The sequence below is a fragment of the Tachysurus vachellii genome, chromosome 24 (genome assembly GCF_030014155.1).
Source record: "Tachysurus vachellii isolate PV-2020 chromosome 24, HZAU_Pvac_v1, whole genome shotgun sequence".
Lineage (NCBI taxonomy): Eukaryota > Metazoa > Chordata > Actinopteri > Siluriformes > Bagridae > Tachysurus > Tachysurus vachellii.
In genome coordinates, this window is record NC_083483.1 from 7460868 (window position 1) to 7488773 (window position 27906).

A 27906-nucleotide genomic window follows, 5' to 3' on the forward strand; every position below is an offset into this window, starting at 1 on the left:
ATCGAACCCCATCCCCAGAGGTGTATACGGGTGGTAAATGTGCTAGCCACTAATCAGCATGCCCCATACATAAGAAAGTGTTCCACTAAACATAGCACACATACATATGCAACAGATTTTCAAGTCAGCTCGACAGTGTTGTATTTGCCCATAGCTATGATGTGGTTGGATGACTGTGCAGTTAGGAACATAAGTAACCTTGTTAAACAGTGTGGAATTGATATAAGGTGTGAAATCTTTTTTTTTACCCAAGAAGTGAGTCTCTTGCTAAATGCCAGGCAGCTAGCAAAATATCTGCAGACATAAAAGCTGAACTACAAACTTGTAATACAGTAAATGATGTTAAATATTTGGTATGTTATTTGGTTAAAGAGATATTTCACTTTTTTCTAATTTGGCTTCAATCCAATCAGACACAAATTAAACATTTGGGTTATTCAATCAGATTTAATGCTATTTTCGTGTATGTTGTGCTAGTGAACTTATGACCAGTCCGTCAAATTGATATCAAATCTTGAATTGAATTTGTTTCATACATCCTTTTTATTCCAGAGAATTCCTTCAAATGTGTTAAAACTCATTTTTAGTACTTGAAACAATTAAACATTGGTGATTTCCTTGTTTCTCCAAGTTAATCTATTTATGTAATACATTTTAAATGCATTAAAGCATTAATAAAATTTTGAGCAAATCGTATGATTTGGACATATTTGAAAGCTCAAATCTACCAAAATCTCAAAATGATAAAATAAGGTTTGTCAATCACATAGACTGGGATTCACTGCAAATTTGACCATTAAACCCTGGTGTGTCATGCACCGCGGTTAGATGCTTGAGAAGGTGACTTGAGATTGACCTCTAACTCACCGTAGCTGATTAATTTTCTGTACTCAAGCCTGTTTTAATGCACAAGCTTACCAGTGTTTAAATGGCTGTGCTCCACATGGGGAAAAGGTCCTCAAGATGAGAATTTGAGTAAAATCACTGCTTGTCTGTACATACAGCTAGACGCTGTCTTTCTAATGGCATTGAGCTAAGAATGGAGGTGTCTTAAAGAGGGCAGGGGAGCACGTACGCTGTCTGTCTGCTATCATGTGCACCAAGAGTGCTAATGATCAAACTCAAAATAGCTAAATCCAAAAAAAGATTAATCCAAAAAACAAAGTCTGTTCAATACACCACAGAAGAGTGAACTACAAAAATGAGAAGACAGAATATTTATCTTTATTAAATGCTTTATTCTGGTCAGGATCACATTGGTACTGGAGCCGATCCTATGAAATGATGATGATAGATAAACTGTATAAATACACGGATGAGACACTATTCAGGTCTAATTTTAAGCTTAACTTAGGCTCAAAAGTCTACATAAGCAATTCATGATATGGAGTCATCTATCAGAAGTATTCCTGCCATTGCTTACCATAAAGGTCTACTTCAGCCCTTCAGAAGAATGCTATAAACCTTCATAAACACAAGTCTGTAAGCAACAGAAATGTCCTGTAAAATGTAAACATTCCCAAAAAATGTCCTGCTGTCCTGAAAACCGCATTTGTCAATTCTGATGTCAAGTTGACATAGCACCTACAGACAGGTGACAAATGAAAGAAAAAGCATCATGAAGTGTCTTAGTAAGGTGTTAGGCCATTACTGGCTGCCAGAACAGCTTTGATACACTTTGGCCAATTCTATAAGTCATGTCATATCAATCTAGAATGATTGACAGTCTTTAGATTTTTCTTATCTTAATGTTAATATCAGTGTTATACAGAAACGTTATATGTTAATATTAGCATGATAAGTACATGAGACACTGCAGAGCCAATTTATAAAATGCTCACCTTTGTCATTATTTTAAGATCGGTCTCAGTTAGTGAGCTACATCACAATATCATTGTTATGTGCATAAGTACACTTCTAAAAGAAGACTGGAAAGTGTCAACATCGTGTTAACAAAAATGTCAGCAGACTCATACATTACGTCAGCTTGGTCGTTCAAATCAATGAAATGCTGATGCTCGTAGGAAAGATGCCTTCAAAGATGTTTATATAAGTTTGTCATTTGTCATGCAAGGCTTATGTAGGTACCAGTGTTATAAGGCTACAAATGCTATTGAAATTTCACTGACATTTATCATAGGATTAATAAAATAAAGCAATCACTAATGAAGTCTTTGCTTTTGTTGTAATTCACCAAATCTAAAGTGAATTTTAGTCATGTGGTCAGATACAGGAATAATACCTTGGAATTAATGTAATAATTTCATAATACAGGCCAACTTGTCTCCTTGGTGACACACATTCAAAGGCAATGTTATTCCATACCTTGGTGTGCTGACCTTCAACATCAGCTACTTAAATAATGCTACTTGGATTCTATAGCAGCAGATCACTTTATGCGTTGTGTCAAATCATCCAGGTCCTTTTTTAATGTCTGGTAGCAGTAAGTCAAGTTGCCTTGGCATACTGCTTCATGCATTGCTTCTGCAGTAAATAATGCATGTGGCAGTGCTTATATCCTTCTGCATTGGTGTGTGTATGTGTATGTCTACCTGTCTCCACTGACATCTGAGTGTGTATGTACGTGTACGCGTTTTGTTGCAGATCCTCTCTGCAGTAGCAGGCAGGCTCTGGGATATTGACCTTGGTGTGCCTGTGTGTTCCTCACTTGAAGGCTGCTGCAACCCATGGTGGCTTTTTGTGTGTGTGTGTGTGTGTGTGTGTGTGTTGTTTTTTTATGAATGAGGAAACATGCTCTGCATTTTAATGCTGCCACGGAGACCTGTCCCGAGCCCCATCCACAGAACAGAGCTCCTCCTTCTCCTTTGTCTTAATAAAAGAGATAGATGTCTGCAAAATGTACCACCCCCTAGTGCAGGACCCATCCAATCAGGTTGTCAGCCTATAATAAAGGTGGTAATGGCTGACTTGCATGACTTATTTTTGTAAAAATGAATAGACTAATAGACTGATAGACACAGATTGACAGTTAGATAGACAGACAGACAGACAGACAGACAGACAGACAGACAGACAGACAGACGGACAGATAGATAGATAGATTAGATAGATAGAAAATAAAATCCCTGCACCGGCGGTGCGTCATTTGCACACACACAAGTGGTTGTGTAACACTTCCCTATTGTTACTGCTATCTATTGTAATTGCAATCAGCACTACAATTACATCACTCTTGATGGATTCAATCACATTTGAAGTGCAAATCACAGGTTGTTTGGTTTATGTAAAGAGTACAATGTGTCTATCTGTCACTTATAAAGGTGATAACGTGCAATGAAGTTAAAAAAAAACATTGTACCAGACATCATAACCAAGCTCACATTATAGTGTACAAGTGAACATTATTATTAAAACCACAATTTTAGCTGCTATAATAGCACAATACCTGTATCTGTTACTTTTCCTAACATTCAATTACAGTAATGTGTATGTGCATGCTCATTACTGTAGTGATGTTTTGAAGTGTCTTCCTATAAGGCAGAGATTGTTTAGAAAACAATCGGCCGAACAACCGTTGTTCAAGTCACATTAGTTCTTTATGAACTCTATAAGCTCACAATTTAGTCATCGGAAGACAAGTATGCAAAAACAATCCCTTCTTGAACATGCACTAGCTAAGCTGGATGCAGTCTGCATCATTAAAATGATTAAAAAGTCATCAGATTATACCCACACTCTGTTGTTTGTCAGTTATTCACTACTGTTGCTGAATTTTCCCTTACTTCAATACACATTCCATCCAACACAGGCACTTTCTCTAGATCTATCAAACATCCCATGTCTGCCACCTCCCTTGTTATAACAGCTTGTTTCATATTGCATATCAGAACAGTGTGTCCACATACATCCATGAGGGCTTTACAGACTCTGCTTTAAGAGTAACAGATGAAAAATAATAAATATTTCACATGCATGCAATATTAAACCATCAAAATGACAACAATTAGGGAAAAAATATAATTAAGGCTGATTTGGACGGTTAACTGTCCCGCTTGGAATGTTTGCTAAAAGTGAAGCTCTCTGTTGTAGGGTTTTACAGAACACAACAAGCTTTGTATTATTATTAACAAGCTATTTATTATCCAGCATTTTTATGTAGCTGCTAAACTGCACCAAGGGACACTGCAAAAATTCAAGGTAAAAATAAACTCTAGATATAATGCATTAAATGTGTTAGCCTAGTTGTTTATATACATTTCCATTTATTGGGTGCTGGCTCCAGGTTATGTTTGGTTGTTTTTTTAGTTGCCATATTTTTGTCTAATGAAGGAGATTTACAAGTATGTTTTCAACTGTATGCACCCCTCAATCTTTTAGTTTAGTTTTATTTAATTATATATGGGGGGGCACGGTGGCTTAGTGGTTAGCATGTTTGCCTCACACCTCCAGGGTCGGGGTTCAATTCCCGCCTCCACCTTGTGTGTGTGGAGTTTGCATGTTCTCCCCGTGCCTCGGGGGTTTCCTCCGGGTACTCCGGTTTCCTCCCCCGGTCCAAAGACATGCATGGTAGGTTGATTGGCATCTCTGGAAAATTGTCCCTAGTGTGTGATTGTGTGAGTGAATGAGTGTGTGTGTGCCCTGCGATGGGTTGGCGCTCCGTCCGGGGTGTATCCTGCCTTGATGCCCGATGACGCCTGAGATAGGCACAGGCTCCCCGTGACCCGAGGTAGTTCGGATAAGCGGTAGAAGATGATGATGATGATGAATAATTATATATGGTGTGAAACTAAACCCATCCAAAATAGCAAACAAACTAAAAATTAATGATTCAGATAGAAACAAATAGGCATGAAAGCACCCTTACTTGTAACATCTGCACACAATTTATTTGGATTCAAATGACGGATTTTTCTATGAATAAGCATTTGACATCTAATAATAAACTATGACATCATCGCTAAAAATATGTCTTTTTAACATTAGATCAAAGGAGACAAAAGGTAAACAGTATTGAAAGCCAGTTTGGGTTAATTTGGCCTTGCAGGGTCTATCTGAATTATTGAGTGCCGGTGTCTCATGATAGCTTCGTCCCAATATGTTGGATGAGCCTGAGGCTTTCACTGCAAAGCCTTAATATGAAACCTCAACAAAATGATGTAATGTTTGACTGCAAGCAGAGTAAACATTGGGGGTAGAAAGCCTTTACCTGTCCTCAAGATGGAAATTGCACAAGATGCTTATACTGTGCCTCAGTCATACAGTGCAGGACTGTAAAGGGATTCTAAATTAAGCAAGACAATGTCTATGCAAAACTAAGGATATTTTTCATGATAGCATGTGACTTTATGATTCATACAAACTGTGACAATAGTATTTATCTTTAATAGCTATATGCTTGGATTGTATTGGGCCTAAGTTCTTAGTCACTTTGGATAAAATCATCTGACAACTAAACAAATGTAAATGTATTTCTTATTTCTGCCACTCTGAACCACTTAAATTTGTATTTCAGGACTCTGCACTTTATAGAATAGTAGGTATGGAAGTCATCATAAGGACACAGTTATGTAAAGACTTGCCATTATTAAATTACAGCTCTGGCCAAGGTACTGACCTTAAGTTTGTTTTTGTTTTTTAATCACATTGGTGTAGCCTGTGGGTGAACATGTGTCATCTTCTGAAAGGAAAAAATACCTTATACTGAAATAAAAAGGTGGGAGAAGAAGAACACATTTTTTTAAAAAAAAGATGGAATGAAAAGAAACAAAAAATACAATGTTTAAAGGGTTATACAGACCTTTCGTTCTATAGTAAGAGGAATTTCCCAAATTGAAATAGACAACCCAAAGTTATCTTAGACTACAATAATTACTAATATACTAGGACACCACTTCTGGTTGTCTATTTCCCAAATTGAAATAGACAACCCAAAGTTATCTTAGACTACAATAATTACTAATATACTAGGACACCACTTCTGGCAATTACAAGTTAGGAGATTTAAGAGAGGCACAGTAATGGCAGTAGCAGGTAGCACTGCTGACTTGAAGCTCCAGGGTTTGATTGTGGGCCTGAGTTCCTGCCTGTGTTGAGTTTTTTCTTCTCATAGTCATGTGGATTTCCTTCAGATTCTCCAGGTTTCTGCCACAGCTCCCAGTAGCTGGGTAAATTATAAGGTAATTGACCATATAAGTGTGTGAATGAGTTTGTGACTGTGTGTATGTGGTGCGCTGCAATGGACTGGCATCCCATCCAGGGTATACTCAAGCCTAGTGATCCTAGGATCCTTCAGATCCACCATCATCCTGGCCAGGATAACGTTTAAATAAATTAATTGATAGTACTCTTAAGCTGTGTCCTGGATAAAAGTATCTGACAAATACCATATGTAAATGTAAATGTAAATAAAGCAGTTTCTGTATGTGAGTGGACAGTTGTCCAGTATTATTTGGGTAATTGAGAGAAAATGGTTATCTGATGCAAAGGTAGAAGAACAAATTGCATTCCAATTTGATAAAAAGCCTCCCGACTTGAGAGACAAATATGGTGCTCTTCAAAAAAGTATTTAGTAAAGTCAGAGACACTAAAATTCAAGTGTTAGCTAAAAATGGCACACTATTTAGTGAGAACATGTCTGTTTGTATACTCTACTCATCTGAGGTTTTTTCCCTATAAGCAGTTGCCCCTGTTGGAGTGCACATTCAAGTGTCTGTTCTCTATTTTTAACCCCTACCCAGTCACAGCAAGCAAACACACACACAACACACAAAACGACAGTTCCTGCCAGTAGCTAGTCATGGAACTGAGACAGTGGCAGATTAAATCAACCTGAGGGCTGATCCGCTGTCACAGTGATTACCCATTCTCTCTGTATCTCTCTTTCTCACTCTCTTTCTCTGTCATCCGCTTAATCACAGCTGTGACTGGCTACCTCTTGCAGCTTCCTGCCAGAAGCTCAGATTGACTCCTGCCACCTTCATCCATATCACTGACTCTATTGAAATTCATTACACAGAAATGTTATACAAGGATGTGGAAAATGAACTTAGCATTTTTGCCATTATTCGAGGAAACAACTTGATGACACCTTGGTGTTCTGACACACCAAACATATCTTTGAGCAGCATTTACTATCAATGTCAATAACAAGATCTTCAAAAATGTTGCTAAGTTTTTGTTTAACATCTTGTGTCCTACCTTTATGCTTTTTGTTTGTCATTAACTGAATTCTACAAACATTCCTGCTGACATTTAAGGCTGTGTTATACCTTCTCAGGAAAACAGGGTAATCTGTTAATCTGTATATTTCCTCTAAAAAACAGTACTTTCAAGTGGGAAATGTGGGATAAACCAGGAGAAACAATTGTGTGGGCCCTATAGGAAATTAAAAACTATAGTTTTGGACTGTTTGTTAATAGGCTTTTCTGTATCTCCATTTACATGGCACAGTATTATGCGAGATAAAAGATTCTAACAATTAGCCTAGACGAATATGTGGGTGTTTCAGTTGGCAATGGGCATAACTGACATAACTCACCCAAATGAGCGCACACAGCCGTGTGCACCATACACTTGTAAACCCCCTGTAATGAACAGCAATTAATCTCTAGCAACTGCTTCATCTTCACTGTTCAGTGTTACAGTGGATCTAGAGCCTATATGAGGACCACCTGGTATGAGGTAAGGTAGGAATACACCCCAGGTGGGATGCCAGTCTATCAATATGCAGCATGCCAAATCTTATTCTGTTTTGCATACTAGAGTCCTGCGAAATCGAATAGTTGTAGATGGTAAAGAAGGGTCCAAAGCCTAATGCAAAAGCTTCCCACTGACCTTACTAACTTAGATCCATGGACATTAATATGGAGTTAGTCCCCCCTTTGCAGGTATAACTGTCTCCAATATTTTGAGAAGGTTCTCCACTAAATATTGGAGCATGACTGAGGGGATTCACTAATTCAGTGGCAGGAGAGCTTATGCACTGATGTTAAAGGACAAGGCTTAGCATGCAAACAGCATTCCAATTTATCCTGAACATGTTAAGTGAGGTTTAGGTCTGGGCTCTGTGCAGATCACTCGAGTTCTTCCACACCAAACAAGGCATGGCGCTCATTTGCACACTGGCATTGACATGCTGGAACAGGTCTGGATCCCTTAGCTCTATCGACGTGAAATCTTAATGTTACTGCATACAAACACATGCTAGAAAACTGTGTGCTTTCAACATTAAAGTAACAGTTTTAATCAGTGCTATGCCTGGACCTAAATCTAACCCCAACCTTCACCTCAGTAACTAAAATAAAACATCTGGGCTCTTAGTGTATGATTATTTTTTCATTACCAAAACATTACCAAAATAAAGATTTTTCCTTATGGGGACAAGCCAAATATTCCCAAAACTGTCAAAGGTCAAAACTGTAAAAAAAAATCCTGTCCTTGTGGGGTCTCCACCAAAATTAAGAAAGATGCAAACACACACTCACACACACTCTCACATGTACATGAAGGCCATCTTGTTTTCATTAAAAGGCAACACTGATTCTAGAGCCATGATGATAGCCTACAATTAGGATAAGCTAAATTGTTGCCATTAAGCTAATGAAGTCTTAAATCGCGAGCTGATAGTAAACATAGATTAAATGTTTTTACGGTCCATTATATGCCCACATAAGATCGTGTAATTTTGTAGTTTTCAGCACCATGGACAGGGAATTTCTCTATCTATCTATCTATCTATCTATCTATCTCTCTCTCTCTCTCGATCACACACACACTTGCCCAAGAATTTCTTCCTCATCAAACGGTCCAATGACAGAGCGCAGCATGTCAGCCACTCATTCAGCAGTTTACCTACTTCATTTAAAAGGCGCTTCTCTCTGCGTCTCTCAGTAACAGTAAATGTTGGACCATTTACTAATGGTGCTCAGCAACAAAACCGAGCACAGCACGATTATTTCCCTTGTCAGTGAAGTCATCTTCGTCCTTGGTTTTTAAACTCCGCGGTTACGGTGGCAATGTTAGTTATTTAACCTTAACGATGAGTTTTATGTGCGGTTAAGAGGCGCGCGTGTGGATGGAGTGATGTGCAAACAAAGGCCAAATGGGGAGGGGAAGCTCTTCTAGCAGATTAGCCGCGGGGAAGCACCGGTGCCCTATTTAGTGTTACAGAAATGTACTCAACGGTGGAGTGGTGCGGGTGTGAGTGAACACCTGGCCTGTAAAAAAGCCCTTATCCTTTCCGCACAGGGTGGAAGAACGCACACACACACACACACACACACACACACACACACAAACACAGACACACACATACTCACATACAAAAATATCTGTTTGAAGCTGCTGGTGCACTGACACAGTAACCTTGGCCAGCTGCAACCTGATGCGCTAGAACACTGTGTTTCTGCCGTGCTTTGTACACTGTGAATGCAACAGGCAAAGAGAACTAAAATACAAAATTGCTCGACGTGGGATAAGGACTTTACAACATGCAGCTCTTCTTCAATCCTGAAATGAAGCGTATTTTACGCATAGATACCACATTAGTGCGTTAAATTAAATTAGTGCAATAAGCAAATCATTATCACTGACACTTTTTTGCCTACCAAAGGGCACCCCGAGGAAATAATAGTCAGTTACCATGACGACCAGGCGACAACTCGAATAAAAACGAGGAAATTGTACCATTCACGCGCCCCTACCTTACACTCATCCATGCACGTTCGCACCGAGTACGCGGTCGTCTCAAAGCGCTCGGTCATGCTCTCGAACTCCTCGTATTTCTCCTGAGCGTGCAGGTCATAGCGCTGGTACGCCTGTACGCACAGGCTACACCTGGAAGGGTCGTCGCTTGCGAGCGCATCCACGCTGCAGTTTAAGTTGTCCGGGTTCGTCGAGCCGTACAGCAAATCCATTAGCGAATAGGCGTTGCAAAACGAGAGGTACAAGTCGCTCGGGTTCACGTCTGGCCCCGAGAGGCCCTCACACAGGTGGTCCGCGTCGACGAACGTGAAGCAGCTCCTGGACGCGCCGTTCGCGTGGCACGTTTCCAGTCTCCACGCCGGTTGACTAGTGTTTCCAAGATAAATGTCGTCTCGAGGCGAAGCAATCCGCCCCGGCTCCTCGTCTCGGCTTTTGGTAAGCTTGGCCTCGGCGCAGAAGCGCGGCCGGTCAGAAAGCAGCGCGGCAAAGACGACGAGCGACGCCAAGGAGAGCCGCCATCGTTGCGCCCGCTCGGAGTCTGCGGACTGCTGCTCGTTCTCTCGCGGTGCAAGCCGGTGCGTTATGCCGTCATCTCTCTGCCGAGGCTTGCGAGTGCCGCTGGTCATATTTCGGACAAGCGCAGCACAGACCGACTCCACCGTGGCGGCTTCTTTTCTGCCACTATGGTCATTTGACGTTGAGGTCCGCCTCGCGCGTCCGTTTCTTCCTCTTTCTATACCTTCACTTTCCCACCGTGACACTGAACGGCGGCTTCCCTCCGCGATGATCTGCGATAATCAGTTAGTCCATTTGGGGGACGATGGGATTATTATTACTGCGTGCATCGTCGAAGGCCCGCTCGAGAGCGCGAGAAAGAACAAGAAGTAGAAGAAGGAGAGGAAGAAGAGGCGGTCGCGTGCGCAGCAACATGGTCTCCTCGTTCTTCGTTATTCGTCACGCGCTCCACTCTCGCGCTTGGCGCAGAGCCGCCGCGGTGCGCTCGGGCCGCTGGCTCCGGTTCCGGGGTTTCTGGCTGGAAGCGCAGGGACTCGATCCGGCGCTTCCGCGTCTGCACGAGGTGGCCTCTTCCCCCTCGACGTCCGCCGCGCTCATCTTGCTCTGACGTTTACGTCGCGCGCCGCCGTCGCCGCGCGCTTTCGAATGCTTCTAGAGAACGCGAGCGTTTTACGTCATCCGCAGCATTCTGAGCTGGTACGAAGGCAAAGCTGAAAAACCGGGCAAACACGTCTACAGTGTTAAGAACACCTTAGGTTTGTATTAGTACAGGTTGACCCAAAAAATCACTGTAAGGGTTCATTCACCACTAAAGGTTCATTAAACACTTTAAGTGTTTAATCAGGTGTTCATTCAGCACATGTTCATTCAAGAATGTAGGTGTTCATTCAGCATTGACGTGTTCATCCAGCACACACTCATTCAACGCTGTAGGTGTTCATTCAGCTCTAGGTATACATGTAACACTATACATGTTTATTAAACACATGGAGTTGATTCAGCACAAGTTCATTCAACACTTTAGGTGTTCATTCATCACTGGAGGAACAATCAACACTGTCCATGATCATTCAGTACCTTAGGTCTTCATTCAACACTTTAGGTGTTTATTTAACGCTGTACACATTTATTTAGCACCTTTGGCATTTATTATATACACTGTACATTTTCATTCAGCACTTTGGTCATTTATACTACATTGTTGGTGTTCATTCAATACTGACATTTACTGCTATAAAATATTGTCTACATCTGATTACGTCTACAGTTTTGAGGTACAATTTGTTTTTGCACTATTCTGTGTAAACTGGGATCTCCTCCCAGGAGATCATTAGGTTCTGAAACACTCAAACCCACTCGTCTGGCACAAACCATGCCACAGTCAAAGTCACTGAGATCACATTTTTACACATACAGATTTGTGTGAATATTAACTGAAGCTCCTGACCTGCATGCACAGTCAGAGGGTAATGATGTATTGAGGGAGTCTTAGTATCGATGTTATAACTATAAATGCCCTTAGAATAGCCAAGATATTTCTTGAGAAAGATCCTGAGAAAATAAATCTGGGCAATTCATACCAGTATTGCAAAACCTTAATCATCTGCAGCTTACAGTATAAAAGAACTCTATGTATAGTGTTGGTTTGGAGTGTTTCATTACCGCTCAGGTACTCCAGCTACATTTTTAAGGAGGAGTATACATCGAAATGACTTAATCCTTGACTTAATTGGTCTAAGATATGACTGATAAGATTTTAATTGTGTATTTATACACAATTGTTTTATATATTTTTACCATATTTAAGATATCAGTGTTAGAATAAAGACTACTCTGTCACACATGAAGTCTTAGGAAGGTCGAGCCAAAGCACCAGGCAGATGCTGTGAGTTCCTGTTTTTCTATTTTGTCTCACAGTGGACAGCCATATGGTATAGTGTGAACCTTCTCTCACGTTCACACTGCACACACTCCCACAGACACACAGACACACACACACACACACACACACACACCATATTTTTACCTGAAGCCTGACACATAAAAGGTGGGTAATCAACAGCATATGCGTCCTTTGCTCTGATATCTTTTGCCAAATCTCAGCATATTAACAACGTGAACCATTTTTGCATGTAAAAACTTGAACTAGTAAAATGATCACACACTAAATTGAATTATATTAACAGTACAATAAATTACACTGTAATACTCTTGCTGATAAAAAATAGGCTAGTTATATTGTAGAATCACTAACACTCATGAATTGATTTAAACAATAGAGCTATAACATTAAACCCAATTTCTTAATATTAAGTAATTTAATTTCAGTAATCGTTTTATCCTGATAAGGATTGGGGTGAATCCAGAGTCTATTCCAGGAACACTGGGAAAATGGTTGGCATGGGATGCCAGTCTATTACAAGGCTCCATGAATACACAAGTTCACACAATCATTCACAGAGTATTAAATCCACCTACTAGCATGCTTTTGGAAGGCAGAAATACAGAGGAAATCAATATGGATATAGGAGGATATACAAACTCCACACATGCAGTAAACTGAAATCTACCATCTAAATTCTGATTCTGAACCATATTGGGATAAAAGTCACTTTTATTTATTTCAAAGTCAGTCGAATTTGTACCATTCATTATGACAGCAGGAAAAAAATGACATACAGCATTTTGTAGCTGTCTGACTGGTTGACTAATAGCTGTACAGCATGTGCGGGTGGTAATCTACCATTAACTTCTAAATGGACATAAAGGACAATCATAAGAGAGAGTGCTGTTCAATGACTTTAATTCAGCAATCACAATGCAATCAGTGCATAACAAATTGGCAACACTTCTTGCAGCACCACCATTCTGATCTTCAGTGTTCCCCAAAGCTGTGTGCTCAGTCCACTGCTTTTTGTGTTGTGGATACAAGACTATGCTGCTGAGCATAAGGTCAAACCACATAATCAAGCTTGCTTTTTTCAACAGAAGGAAAAACAATAGAAACACAATCAAGGTTTTTTTCAATCCTCTTTCCTGATACAAACAGGCCTCTCAATGCCCCAATGCCCCTGAAACATAGACCTTTTTCACCACTCCATGTTAAATCTTTATTCTGTGCTTAGACATTTTCATTAGTCATTTTCTCAGTCCTCACTACAACTCAAAAATAATTTGCGTTTTCAAATTTATCCACTTGGAAGAGTGTTTTAAAAAAAGTCAAAAAAATCATATTTATCCAGATTAAAGTGGACAAAACCTTTAACTAATCAACTAGTACACTTACTTATCACTGCAGCTGGTGGTGAGCGTACTGTAAGTCCAGACATACGATCACCACCAGCTGCAGTGATAAGTAATTGTACTAGTTGATTAGTTAAGAAACTACTACTGCATAAGGTACTCCATAAGAAACTACTACTGCAGCCAACTACAAATATTCTTTTACTAATCTTTTCTCAATTTCACTGGCATTATCACATTATATTGCTATCACTTCATATGAAGCATAGTTTTTTTTAATTCCACTCCCAACCAATTCTGAAGGAATTCCTTCCACAGTTGTTTCCATAGTGAATCCCATCATTATTTAAATGCTGAGTGAGAGAAGGCATTTAAAACTATGGACTGCATGTCACTGTCCAAAGCCTCTCACTAGTTTACATGAAATTTTAACTTGTTTTTTAGACACTATAGTAAATGTGAACAGTTGTGTGCCTCCTCCTCAGTAAAAGCTTCATCCTCATGGCAGTGAAGCTTCTAAGCACTCGTCTTTATGATTATAACTGATCTAATAACTGATCTAAACAAAACCTGATAAAGCCATTACCCAAAATCTAAACCTCAACCATTATTTTATAACTCATTTTAATATCACCTTTTCTTGTTAAGGTTACTGATCCCACATGCCCACATAAATTAATCAGAGACTTGTTTATGTCTGGCTTGAAATGTATTTTTGTCATTTGGCACACTGGCTTTTGTTTGGTGTTGATATATATTACACATTGATTGTATATGTATTTATTGTATTTGCATGATGCACTGTATATAGTTGAATAGTATCAGTATTTCATTCTTTTTTCACTACTTTATTTCCACTTTCTCTCTTTTTCCACTATTAAATAACATACCCAAAATACATTGGTTTCAGAAGATTCTAGACCGTTGCATGACATTTGAGCATTGGAGAGGGAGAGAGATAGAGAGAGAGAGAGAGAGAGAGAGAGAGAGAGAGAGAGAGAGAGAGAAAGAGAGAGAAATAAACCTCACTGTTTCCTATTGAATGATGCAGTGCCTTTGAAACTGGCATGTAGATTTTGGCCCAGATCTGTAGAATGTGTGTGTGTGTGTGAGTGTGTGTGTGTGTGTGTGTGTGTGTGTGTGTGTGTGTGTGTGTGTGTGTGTGTGTGTGTGTGTGTGTGTGTGTGTGTGTGTGTGTGTGTGTGTGTGTGTGTGCACTTACCCAACTTTATTAAAGACAGAAAAGAGCTGATCAAAAAAAAAGACACAGGGACATTGGATTCTTGATGTTGCATGACTCTTTCATGATGTCCTCATGAGATCTTCATATCTTCAAGAACATTTTTGAAGGTCAGGGGATCTATGTGTTTTAAAGTCATTAAGTATTAACTATTGTGGTTTAACTGTCAGGATGTCTAATTGGTGATTAAAATAATTGATCTATTATATAAATATATATATTGCAGGAAAATACCCTTGGCAATATAGACTGCACACTATTTTATCACTGACTATACTGTTGAAATACATTTACAGGGCTTATTTTCACCAAATGGTAGACTTTATTCTTTTACTCAGTCAGGAATGTGGGATTGTGTGCAGGGACATCTTGGGGACTTGCCTTGTTCTGACGTGAAATAATAAAGAGCAGGATATTATAACCTGAGGGTCACTGAAAAATTTATGTCATAATGGTGAACTTTCTGGTCAAGCATACCAAACAGGATTATTGGAGACCAAATTGCATACATATTTTAGCTCTTCACTTTAGGTAGACAGTTAAAATGCAACAGGAAATCCAATCTAATCTAATCTACCCGCACACAATTGTGCTGCCAAGAGTATACCGTGGATGACATTGCCCACATTATAATGCAAAATATCTTATAACAAGGTTCTATCTGGGTTAAGAATGAATGGAAGATAGAATCTTATACTGTATATTATAAATGCTAAGGTCACAATATGTCTCCTGTTATATGTATTTGTACTGTATGATCATGCTGCCTGATCATGTACATATGTCATACATATTCACTGCTCAATTGAATCTACAAAATATAAATAATAGATTTTCCATCATTTATTTATACTGCTTAGCATTGTGTATGCAGGTCAAGTTGTTGTGTATGCAGGCCACAAGGTTTGACGTTTTGCACATTACGAGATACTTTTCTGCTCAACACAATTGTAAAGAACGATTATTTGACTTATTATATCCACCCTGGCTAATGTAAGCTCTAGACACAGTTGTGTTTGTATTCAAATTTCATAAACATATTTGTCCTCTCTTGTCTAACCTGTACTGAAACAGCCAGCAGTCTGATGCCACAGCACACGGGGTTGGCACAATCCAGCATATAACCATATAGTGTAGAACACCATTCAGGCTTCTAAATTGTATGTCCATTGTAAGAAATCACATTTAAACAACTACAATGGCAGACTCTGGGAAGATAAAATATACAGGTCTGAATAAAAACAGGCCTGAGAGCAAATGTGCAGATGAAAGTGGGTCATCTGTTCATGATGATCTTGTTCCAAAGGCCACAGCACTTCCATTATAGGCCGTATCATTTCCATCATCCAAAATATGCCGACAGATCAGGGGTGAAAAAGCAGAAGCTTGTATGCCCAGAATAATCAAATTATGTGCCTGGGCTATAGCGGTGGATCACATTTGATCTCCACATTCACTCCAAACTCCAGACATTTTGATTTCCATTAAAATATTAATTTCCCATTTTTGATTGACCAATGATTTAGAAAATGTTGTTATTTCACAGATATAAGGTGACATTCCATTGATTTGCTCGCTTCAATCATAGGGCAGCATACTCACTTTAGCTTCATAGAGTTATTCTTGCACATAATGGAAAAAAGGCTTTTAACTTTAACAAGTGCTAATTGAGGCCCACTGGGGCCAGAACCTGCTTCATCAAGCAAGAGTCACACCTGCTTCCACCTGTTTAATCAGTTGTTCTTGTCTTTCAGTAGACTCAGGTGTGGATTCTGCTTGGTTGGAATGAAAACAAACACACAACAACTCTTAAGATTGGACACATTTGAGTTAATGTCTGTACATTAGATATACGTGTGCCATTGTGATTTGTTTTCCACACAAATTCTAAGAAAAATGACTCCCCTTTTCAATGTTTGTGAGAAAGTTCCATATTTTGTGTGGTTTTTGAAATGTAGTTGATGACAGAATATTTTGTTCTGAACACGCAGGTATGTGAAAGGACTGAAGAAACTGAGCAAAAGCTTATATACAATACCTGAAATTCTGAGCAACAACTAGATGACTTTTTATCGAGGCCACAAACAATATGCTACATGTGAAGCTATTTTTTTAGTAAGGAATAAGGACTATGGACACATGTAGGCACTACATACACTTTACAGGCAACAAAAACATAGGTCTAGTCAGCAGAGTTTGGTTATTAATGCGTGTGCTTTGTTGTATTATGTTCTTGTAATAAATACAACACTGAACAATAAACACAAATGGATATTCTAAAACTTTGACAGTTCACTAAATTCTATTTTATGGTGAAATATTACTGTTAAGCATATGTGGTTACAGCACATGCAGCATGTAGCAGCAAAGCTACTGCAAAAGAGCCATAACAAATGAACAAATGTAGAAGCTTAATGTAGATCAATATACTGTAATGTCTAACCATAAATCTTCAGTTAGATTTTTCTTACATTGATTAGAATGTGTGGTTAAACAAGGACAGTCAATCCAAACAAATGTGATCAAGAAATCTGTGACACAGACCTCCAGGAGCTGGTGTGATTAAAAAAATATATATATTAGATTGACAGTTGTTGCTACAAATCATTCTATACAAATGTAATATTTGTGTACTCATTTATTCATTTTAGTGATGTGTCGGCCAAGTAGTCAAAATTCACTCACTGCCCACTATTTGGAAGAATTCAAATTCAAAATCATTCAGCTGAGAATCAAGAGCTTGACGCAGTGTTCACAACAAACTAAATTTGGGGGAGTTGGGATGGTGTGAAAAACAAAAATAAAATCCACTGAGCAGATGAGAGAGGTGAGAGGAGAAATACCAGACTGGTTCAAGCTGAAAGAAAAGCTACTAACACATACAGTACTAACATACACTCTATAAAACACTACTAACCTTGAGGTAGACGAGCTATAACAGTAGATGACTGCATTGAGTTTCACTCCGGTCAGCTAAGAACCGGAATATGATATGAACATTAACTGAAGCTCTTTGCCTATACAGTATCTGTAAGATTTTAGGCATTCTGCTGCTGCCACCTGATTGGCTTATTGTATGATAGCATGAATATGCAGGTGTATAGGAATTACTAGTAAAGTTGGTAAGTGTATGTCCTTGTCCAGTTATTCTGGACCCCACTCCAAAGATGATGATGATTATTATTACTTTTATTATTATTATTATTATTATTATTAGAGCACTGTTACTTCCAGGGGATGAAAGAAATTGGAAAAGGTCAAAGCTGAGGCTTAATCGTTCGGGAGATTGGTGTATTTTAAGAGTAGGAATTGGATTATAGCTACAAAAAACTCTTAGCAGGGAAAAAGCAAAAGTCATTGTTCATTGCCAAGGCCAAGACAGAACTCCAAATAATGTGATGTCACTGCCTAGGATATAAACCTGAAGTAAATGACTACTATGTGCTTCCAACACTCCAACTGAATTACCTTTAAATCCTTATATTTGTGAAGGTCTTGGTAGTAGATGGCATGAGATTTCTCTTTTACCTCTTGTAGTTTTAAACATCTCTCTTGTACCTGGTTAGAGCCTTTCCTAGCTTTGATCCCATTCACATTGTCCAGTAGGAATTAATAGGAACTGATCTCAGTTTATAAAACCATCCTATTACATTTATACTTTGTATTAATCAGACCAGGTGTCTGCCACCAGGGAACCCCAAACTCTATATACAATAACAGAGCCATTACAAATCTGTCACTGAATGAATGTCCATTGGCTTGATGCAATGAAAGCAATAAAAGCTGCATTTGGCAGCAGGCAGTACTAAGAGGAGCCAGTTGGACCAGGGCTGTGATGTAGATCTGCATGACAATCTGCACCTATGTACATCACTTTACAATGCAGTAATCCCACAAGGATCTGAAAGGAAACATAATGACTAACTGACTCCAGTCAGGTGCTGTAGCTTGAATTATCTTTTACAACTAGACAGCAATTATGTTTGCATCTAGGTATTCATTCATTTTCTACCGCTTATCCGAACTATTCTCGGGTCACGGGGAGTCTGTGCCTATCTCAGGCGTCATTGGGCATCAAGGCAGGATACACCCTGAACGGAGTGCCAACCCATCGCAGGGCACACACACTCTCTCATTCACTCACACTATCACACACTACGGACAATTTTCCAGAGATGACAATCAACCTACCATGCATGTCCTTGGACCGGGGGAGGAAACCGGAGTACCCGGAGGAAACCCCCGAGGCACGGGGAGAACATGCAAACTCCACACACACAAGGCGGAGGCGGGAATCGAACCCCCAACCCTGGAGGTGTGAGGCAAACGTGCTAACCACTAAGCCACCGTGCCCCCCTGCATTTAGGTATTATAATTTTTAATTCACTTTTCTTAATGGACTGTTCTGAAAATGTTTGGAAGTTAAATTTCTCAAAGAATCTCAAACCGGAGATTAAATAATGACCAGAAATAAAAGAACATTATGATTCTGTGCTTTTTACTTAAAGCTTTTGTACATGAATGAACCTTAAAATATAGGAATGGAGTGTTAATTGAAGAAAAGCAGTAGGTGGACTCATCTCAAGTAAATAAATGTTCATTTGCAAGGCAAATCGTCATTATTAGTAAATGTATCCACGTGGGGTGCCTCATTGCTGTCAAAGGCATGCTGCCATTTCCCAGCAATTACTTCCTGGTGAGGCCCGGAGCGAAGGAACATATCTCTTCTGTCTGCATAGGAAATATGTCCAATTATAACTGCTAACTGATTAAGACTTCCATGACTGACAAAAATTAATCAGAAGCTTGAAATCGTTTTTCCTTACTAAAGCCTTTACTATTTTGGTGATGATATTTCGGTAATTATATTCCTTTTAAGTAATTTAAATAAATATTTTTTTATTAGAAATCCATTCTCAGTATGAAACACCTAACAAAGTTTTCCATCTACAGATCAAAATTCCTTCCTCAACTACCAATTTGTTGTCTGAGAATGTAAAAGACGATATATATATATATATATATATATATATATATATATATATATATATATATATATATATATATATATATTTTTTTTTTTTTTTTTGCACTAATCTAGGATCTGTATTTATTTTCCATACCCTAATCGTAATCCTAACCCTAACCCATAATACAGGTCACAGAACAGCCAAAGGCAGAATGTAGCAGTGGAGTAAAAATGGCAGTGAAGACTGATGCAATCCCATGATACTTCACTGACCTTTTCTATACAGGAACCTTTCAGAATTTTTGTGATCCCTTACAGCAAGCACTCAGGGAGCCATTTCAGCTCAGACCCCTGTTGTCCTCCTACCTAACAGCGGTGTCCTCACTTTCCTGTCCAAACCCTCTGGCCTCAGGATTTCCTCATTCCCCCTGGATTACCTTTATAAAGGGCTCTTAAGCTCCTCTGATCCCCCTCAGGGCTGTGTGTGTGTGTGTATGAGTGTGTGTGTGAGAGAGAGCTATCACTGAAATTGTACTTTTAGATGATAAATGTTATTCAGTGCTTTTAAGTGTAATGTAATATAACGATTTTATTGAGAGAAAAGTCAGCCTTACTGTTAAGGAAATAATTAAATAAACATATACATTGATAAAGAGCTTCTTAGAACTTTATACTAAAAATATATACTTGCTTGAACTTTATAATTATGACTGAATAAAATGAATCGATTTAAATCCTTCGCATGTACTCATTCATTTTTAGTAACCACCTCCTGCTCAGGGTCATGCTGGTTCAGAGCCTCTCCAGGGAACACTATGGCATGGTGCCATAGCTGTGAGATCACAGGGCACCTGTGAAAAGTAGAGTAGACAGTCCTTACTGGCATGTTTTTGGCATGAAACCGAGAACCTGGAGAACCACGAAGACATGTAGAGAACATGTAAAACAGGACCCTGGTGTAGCTGTAACTGCAATGAGAAGAAACAATCAGGAGGTCAAAGAGCTTGAATCTGTGTGATTAATAAATATAAATGAAGATAATCATGCTTTTAAAACAAAAATATCATTTGACAATATTCACATGCCATGAAAGCACTACATTAAAAAAAAGATTTATTTTCTTAAGGCATCTTTCTCATCTTTATTCACAACAATTACAGTTATACATTTATAGCTTAAAACGAATTTTTTATTCTTATTCTCAAAAAAGTCTTGAGGGAAAAAACTAAAATGTCCTTGTTATTCTAGTGTTGTTCTCCATTAAAAAATTAGTGACTTGCATACATGAGAACATATGTCTAAATAAAAATCTTCAATTGTTAAAAAAAATAAGACTATAGTTAAAATACAATAGCTAAAACAATGATTTTTCTATTCATTAAAATTCTTTGCAGTCAAAGCAGACAGATGACCAGGTCCAACATCATGTTGGCATCAATAATGGCGGGGATGAAGATTATTCTAAGATAATAAAGTGATGTGTCACATCATGCAGTCGTCTCTGCCTTATACAAGGTAATCGCTGTCATTAAGTATGTGTCCTGCTTTAATAGAATCGGACACCCATGTTTCCTGAATAATCTTAAACTTCTTAGTAAAGAGGCGTCTGTGTGTCTTTAGCTCCAACAATCTATCTTCTCCCTCCACAACTACATGTGAGATGCCTTCTTCTAGTTTTTCTGCTACGATGCCCCCGTGAAAGCGAAACTCCAGAGCACGAAAGTCCAGACACGTGTTCATAATAAGAGTTTCCGGATTTCCGATTACAGCACATCCATCAAAGTAGGCATGGTAAGGTCTGAACATGCTAGTGGGCAGGTCATCCAAGCCGTAGTTCTGCTCTATTGAAGCTATGGATACTGCATCCACCTCAACCGGCCCCATCCTGCTAAAGACATCCCTCAGCTGCTTCTCATCGGTGTCAACGTAGTAACTGTCACCATAGCAATCATACTCTTTTGCAAAGGTTTCCTTTGTTGAAGGCGACATGTGGATCATGTGTTGTGGTTGCCATGGTAGCACCTGTTTCCTGTCCAGACATTCCAGGAGCCAGGATTCCCATACTATGTCATGTTGGTTTGAACCGATAAGGTTCTTCACCCGCACATTTTCAATGCCTGCAATCACGCAGTACGTGTCCTTTCCAGGGTTCTGCACTACGATGCCTCCACAACGGGCCACAGCCCTCTCAAGATCGGCTTTGGAATGCATGCTGCTTCCACTCATCACACAGAATTCCACATCTTCAAACATGTCGGTCTCTTTAGTGACTGTGGACAGGTCTTGGGATTTGAAGTGGCCAACTATGTCAATGGTCTTTTTGGGCTTGGATGCGAGTTTGCGTTTCTTCTTTTGCAGCTCGTCTTCTTGGAGGTAAAGGTGCCTGGATGCCAGCTTGCCAGAGGCTTTATCACGAAACTGACTTAGCTCATCCAAGGTCATGCAGTCATACCATTCTTTGTCCTCTCGGATCTTCTCGATCCTGGGGAAGCGCAGAGTGCAGCTAGTTTTGTACATGTCACTGGTAACAATCTCTGCCGCTTTGACTTGAATGATCACAGAGTTTCTTGGCTCGATGTAAACCTCTGGCTTCTCTGTTCCGCACAAAATGCCAGCCGGAGGGCTACTCTTGCGATAAACTTTCCAGTGTTTGGCTAATTTCAAGCCAAGTTCATAGAGCTCCTTCATGGTGTAGCCTGATCCAATTCGACAGAGTGTATGGAACACTGTTGGCTTCTCTCCAGGACTTGGAGTTTCAGCAACAGCACAGAGAAAGTGGGACAACATTCCGCTCCGTCTGCCTTTTCCCCAGTAGCCTCCCACTATTAGCAAATCCAATTCATCCATCAAGCCATCAACATATTCAGGTTTGATCTTCAGCCAGCCTTCGCCACGTTTATCTGGCTTATAAATGGACATGGGGTCTTTGACCATGATGCCTTCTTCACGGTCGTCAATAGCTTCATTGAGGGCATTTATCACTTCCTGTCTGGTTTTGGCTTCAGTGTACTGTACCAGCTGGATCCGGCCTTTGATGGGTGTGAAGACTGTCTGGAGAGTGTCATAACGCTTCTTGAGAGGCTCATTTCCAAACTTCTGGTCATTAACAAGCAGGACGTCAAACACACAAAAGCATGCCTGCAAATCAGAGTCATCCACCAAGCGCTTGACATCAAATTTGCTGCCTTTTTGCATGAAGGTCTCAGTGGTGGGGTTATAAGCCATCATCTCTCCATCCAAGATGCAATTGATAACATGGGATTCAAAGACATTGTGGATATAAGGTGTTAGGGAACCCTCTAGTGGTGAAGCCCCAAACTGTTGTGTGTAGTCAAATGAGTTACGACTGTAGTACTTGTATACATCCCCATCCTTATGAAGTTGAATCCGTTCACCGTCCAGCTTGGTCTCAATATAGAAAACATGGTTCCCCATCTGTTTCTCCACTTGGCGGATGTTGGCAATAGCCGCAAGCATGGGTTTGAATGCAGAAAACAGACTGATGGATACCTCATTCAAGGATACAGAGGGGTCATGTAGCTGTCTGCACACCCTGTCCAAGTCTGTAGTGACATTGTAGAGCTCTGCAGCATCTGAGTGAAAAACCTGGAGAACGGTTTCCTTGCTAATCCCAAGTTTCATGTCTTTTAGGATCATACGAATAAGCCACTTCTGTTCCAGTGCTGAGCTTTGAGTAATCAAATGTAGAAGGCTTTTCTTCACAAGGTCTTTCTGTTTGCCCGTATTATTCATAGCTACTGAATCCAAGAAGTCATTGACCTCTTTGATACTTAGATTACCCTTACTCGTGCATCTCTTTTTGAGGACAAAGTAAGCTGTAAGGGCAAAGTCTCCAGATTCGCTTTTGGATGTAGTAGGGGCTCTGTAATTGAGAAGTTTATTGGCCTCAGGCCCAGATTTTGGAAGACCCAAGACCTCAATGTAGAGCTTGGCTAACATGTTTTCTTTGATACCATAAGCCATTCTCTCCCTTTCATAAGAAGGAACAATAAGACGAATGGCTGGGTAAAATGAATCTGTAGTGCTGGGATTATCTTTGTGTAGAGCTGCATGAAACCTTCTCCATGAATCTATGAAATCTTTTAAGCATTTGGCTTTGTCTGGTCGAGCTTTGGCTTTCTGGATATTCTCAAGAACAGTGCACAGGTCAAGAAATGGCACTTGTGCAGCTACAGATGTTTTAGACGCAGCATCACTTTTGGACGTTTCCTCTGTTCTCTGGCCTTTCGATAAACCCTCCATTGTTGACTATGTCTATGTAAGATAAAAAGGAAATAAATCATAAACAAACAAACAAACAAACAAACAAACAGACTGATTGATTAATAGATAGATAGATAGATAGATAGATAGATAGATAGATAGATAGATAAGACACCAAACAAAATAGCCAGCTGTCTCGATCTCACAAGGACCCCATAATATATAGCGGGGAAAAAACAACAAACAAACAAACAAACAAAAAACTTCAAACCTGCGTTTGCACGAAGAGACACTGGCCAGAGGTTTACACGGCTGATGTCTGAACTTCCTCTACATTTCCTTGTTTATGAGCGTCATTTCCGGGTTGCTATGGAAGCCAACACTAAACATATTACCGGAAGTCGTTTGTAAAAAAAAAAAAGCGCAATTAGTTAAAATCTATTAAAATCTTATATTTTTGTAAGTTTGGGTAGCTACTAGATATTCATTTTGAAAGATAAAATACAAACTGGGTACTTAAATAACGTGATTTCCGTTTCTTATCGAGGACGTGACGGAATGTGGTGTGTTCGAGCTGCAAAAGTTTCAAGCGCCTGCGCACATTGGAATTATATTCTATATTTATTTCATGACCTGCACAGATATTTTTCTAAATGTTCATCCGAATGCAGTTTAGTTATTGTGTTTGCGTTTGATTTTTTTAGAGAACGTTGTACATAGAAGAATCGTGTGTTTTTGGACTTTTTCTCAATAACCCCACTAAATAATTGTTTATTTTTTCTTCTTTTATTTTCTGTTTCTAAACATTTTGTATATGACATACATGATTATGTCCAACAGAGGGCGCCATTTCCCTTTTTCTGATTATGTCCAACAGAGAACGCTAATTCCCTTTTTCTGATTATGTCCAACAGAGGGCGCCAATTCCCTTTTCTGATTTTATAAAGAATCACTAAGCCATTACATGTATTTCAAAATAAACATGTCTTTTTACAAGCAAGTTTTTTGTTTTGTTCTGTTTTGTTTTTTTAAGTAATTACTTTTTTTAACAAATCGACAAGCTTCTCCACAAATAAACATTCTTCTAGCTCCTTTTCCTCAGTTCAACAGCACAGCTCAGTTGAACTTTTTACTTCTATCAGCTTCACACAGAACTGATTGTTCTGCTTCACTTGTAATCAATAACATGTGGGGATATCTGTCATGCACCAAAGATATAAGAAAAGTATTATGCTGTCAGAAAACATAGCAGAAAGAGATGGCAGTACACAACAGGAAAGTGTCAACATTATCGTTTATGAACAAAGGATGCAGAGATGCACTATAGAACAAAATTATTAAGCACATGATTCATTTGACGCAGCACCAAATGCTGAAACCTACATCTTCTGAAAGACCTTTATCCTGGTCAGGCCTGCGATGGATCTGGACCATATCCTGGGAATACTGGGTGAAAGAAATGAGTACACACACAAGATAAGTCCATCAGACGGTGCGCACACAATTCAGTTCAATTCGATTTTGTAGGGGCATTGTCACAACACAGATTAAATAGAAATATAAAAACTATACATTTTACACTGATCCCTAATGAACAGGCCTGAGGCGACGGTGATAAACTCTCTGAGATGATATGAGGAAGAAACCTTAAGAGGAACCAGACTCAAAAGGAAACCCATCGTCATCTGGGTGCCACCATCTTTTCCTTTTTGTAACTGTTTATGGACAAAAAGTGCAATTACAGTGAATATCTAGCAAATTCATTCTAGTTTTAACGTGAAATCTATCTTGTTGAACTCTTGGAGACTTGAATGCAAAACTGTTCATATAAATTGAAGTCCAACGCTATCTTGATGGCTTCTAAGTGGTATCATCTACAGCAATCCTTTGTATCTCCAGACTGTCCATGTCAGACATCTTCAGCAGAACATACATACATTCATCTACTGACATGTTTTTAGGAGGTGGGGCAAGCAACAGGAAAACTACATGGACATGGAGAGAGCATGCACAGAAACACTACACAGACAGTAACCTGAGCTTAGGATTAATCCCAGGACCTTGGAGCTGTAAGGCAGTAACACTACCCCCTCTGAACCAGCATACTTTTTAAAAATCACTGTCACAATGTTGGGAACCTTGTGTTCAAAGGCACATAAACAGTTTTTTTTTTTTGTGGGGTATTTCCATTAATCAGGTATATTTTGTATTTTAATCAGGTCAATCCGAAGTGTGCTGCAATGTCATAGAAAGGAATGTACAGATTGCGTCTCCCACAGTTCATCCTGATAGGTGGTTTATTGTCTGTGTGTGTGTGTGTGTGTGTGTGTGTGTGTCCAAAAAAAAGGATAAAAATATATGATATTTGACAGATTTTACCTTTTGGGGGTGAAAAGGTGGCAGGAGAAACTTTTTTTTTTTTCCAGATTCAGACATGTTTTAGGAGCCTGTTGATGTATATGGAAACACTACAAAGCTATTTTGACAGCACAGGAATTTATCAGCGCTCTCTTGCTCATGGGTTAGATATTCTTCACCATGACTTTGGGGTGTGCATGTCATTATGCAAAATGCCCTATGCCAGGCAGTATTATTCATGGCTTTCATGATTCACCTGTGAAATACAAGCACGTGTGGCTTTTAGACACTTCAGAAGTAATGTTTCAGACATTTCTTTGCATATACTGAACTTTTATGTAACCTATATGCAATTTGCATTTATTTCCTAACTTGAATACTTCATCTTATTTATCGTGTATTTAATGCATGTGGTTTTATTTTTACATTTTACATTTCTCACATTGTTATTTTCTCATGTAACGCATGTGTTTTTGTTTTTATTTCAATTTTCTTTTATTTTTGTTCACACTGCTCACATTTTCAGGGAATAACACAGTAATGCACCATCATATATTTTGTTTTTTTGATGATCACATTATGCACATACTCAGATGTTGGAAAAAAAAATCTACGACTACATGTGAAATAATTTCATAGTAGGTTGGCCTCACATCTCCAGTGATAGGGGCTCGATTTCTACCTCAGCCATGTTTTTATGGAGCTTACATTTTCTCCTGGGGGCTTCCTCCTGGTTCTCCGGTTTCCTCACCAGTCCAAAGACATGTGTTTTGGACTGATTGGCATCTTTAAATTTCTAGGTTTGTGTCTGTGTGTGTGTCTGCGCCTGCCCTGTAATAAACTGGCATCCTGTCCAAGGTGTACCCTACCTTATGTCTCTTGGGATAGACTCCAGGTCCCCCTTGACCCAGTAGGATAAGCAGTGTAGAGAATGGATGGATGGATGGATGGATGGATGGATGGATGGATGGATGGATGGATGGATGGATGGATAAAATTAAGGTAATCAATTTATAGTAATGTCATTAAATTAACCTCCAATGCAAAATGCTAAAATAAATTTTATTTGTTTTTGGTGAAAGTGTCTTGGAAATGAGGACAAAGCTGTTAAATGAGCCTATTGGTTGAACAGTACTGCAAGATTGAGACTGCATTAATCATCAGAAACATTAAAAAGAAAAGAGACAAACTCTGGTTACATTTGGGAGTATTTTTTTATGTGTGCCAACAAAATTGTTTGAGTTTTAATGAAAATGTTGTTAAAAGAAATTTCATTTCTGTGTAAAGAGTTTTATTTAACTTACTATTTATTTGGTGTTCTGACCTGAGGTTTTCAGTTATTCTTGTTTGTCAGTTTTTCACTTTTGGAGCATCATCTGATTTCTTTCAGGTAATGATGTATTCATTCTTTATCCTAATCTGGTGCCTATTAGGGATGGGACACCAGTCCTTTACAGGGCACCAGACACACAAGCTAAATAATCCACTTACTGGAATGTTTTGGAAGGTAACAGGAAACCAAAGAATCCATAGGAAACCCACAAAGACAAACCATTTATGCCATTAAGTTAATAATGAACTGTGAATATATAGAGGTTAAGCTTTAGCTAAAGGAAGGCATTTTACAATTTTGAAAGGAAAACAGAATAAACTTATACTGCAACATCATTATTCTTATGATTGAGTGGTTCAG

The 27906-nt window shown here is 39.1% G+C and overlaps 3 protein-coding genes across 3 annotated transcripts in view; all 3 read right to left on the reverse strand.

The window, feature by feature from the left end:
• The window catches only part of nalf1a (NALCN channel auxiliary factor 1a), a 65763-nt gene extending 55005 nt beyond the window's left edge, over positions 1-10758 (reverse strand). Inside the window, exon 1 of the mRNA XM_060860331.1 lies at positions 9663-10758. Coding sequence (XP_060716314.1) covers positions 9663-10289 — 627 coding nt within the window. The 5' untranslated portion in view covers positions 10290-10758. The remainder of the gene's footprint in view (positions 1-9662) is intronic.
• The window catches only part of irs2a (insulin receptor substrate 2a), a 374597-nt gene that overhangs the window by 314895 nt on the left and 31796 nt on the right, over positions 1-27906 (reverse strand). The window lies entirely within an intron of this gene.
• Positions 20634-24319, reverse strand: lig4 (ligase IV, DNA, ATP-dependent). The gene is made up of 2 exons (XM_060860634.1): positions 24127-24319; positions 20634-23906 (listed from the first exon to the last, which is right to left on the reverse strand). The coding sequence occupies exon 2, from the start codon at positions 23892-23894 to the stop codon at positions 21138-21140; it is 2757 nt and encodes a 918-aa protein (XP_060716617.1). The 5' UTR covers positions 23895-23906; positions 24127-24319; the 3' UTR covers positions 20634-21137.

Coding starts and splice junctions, on each gene's coding strand:
- lig4 (XM_060860634.1), bottom strand. CDS start 23,894: ATGGAGGGTTTATCGAAAGGCCAGAGAACAGAGGAAACGTCCAAAAGT.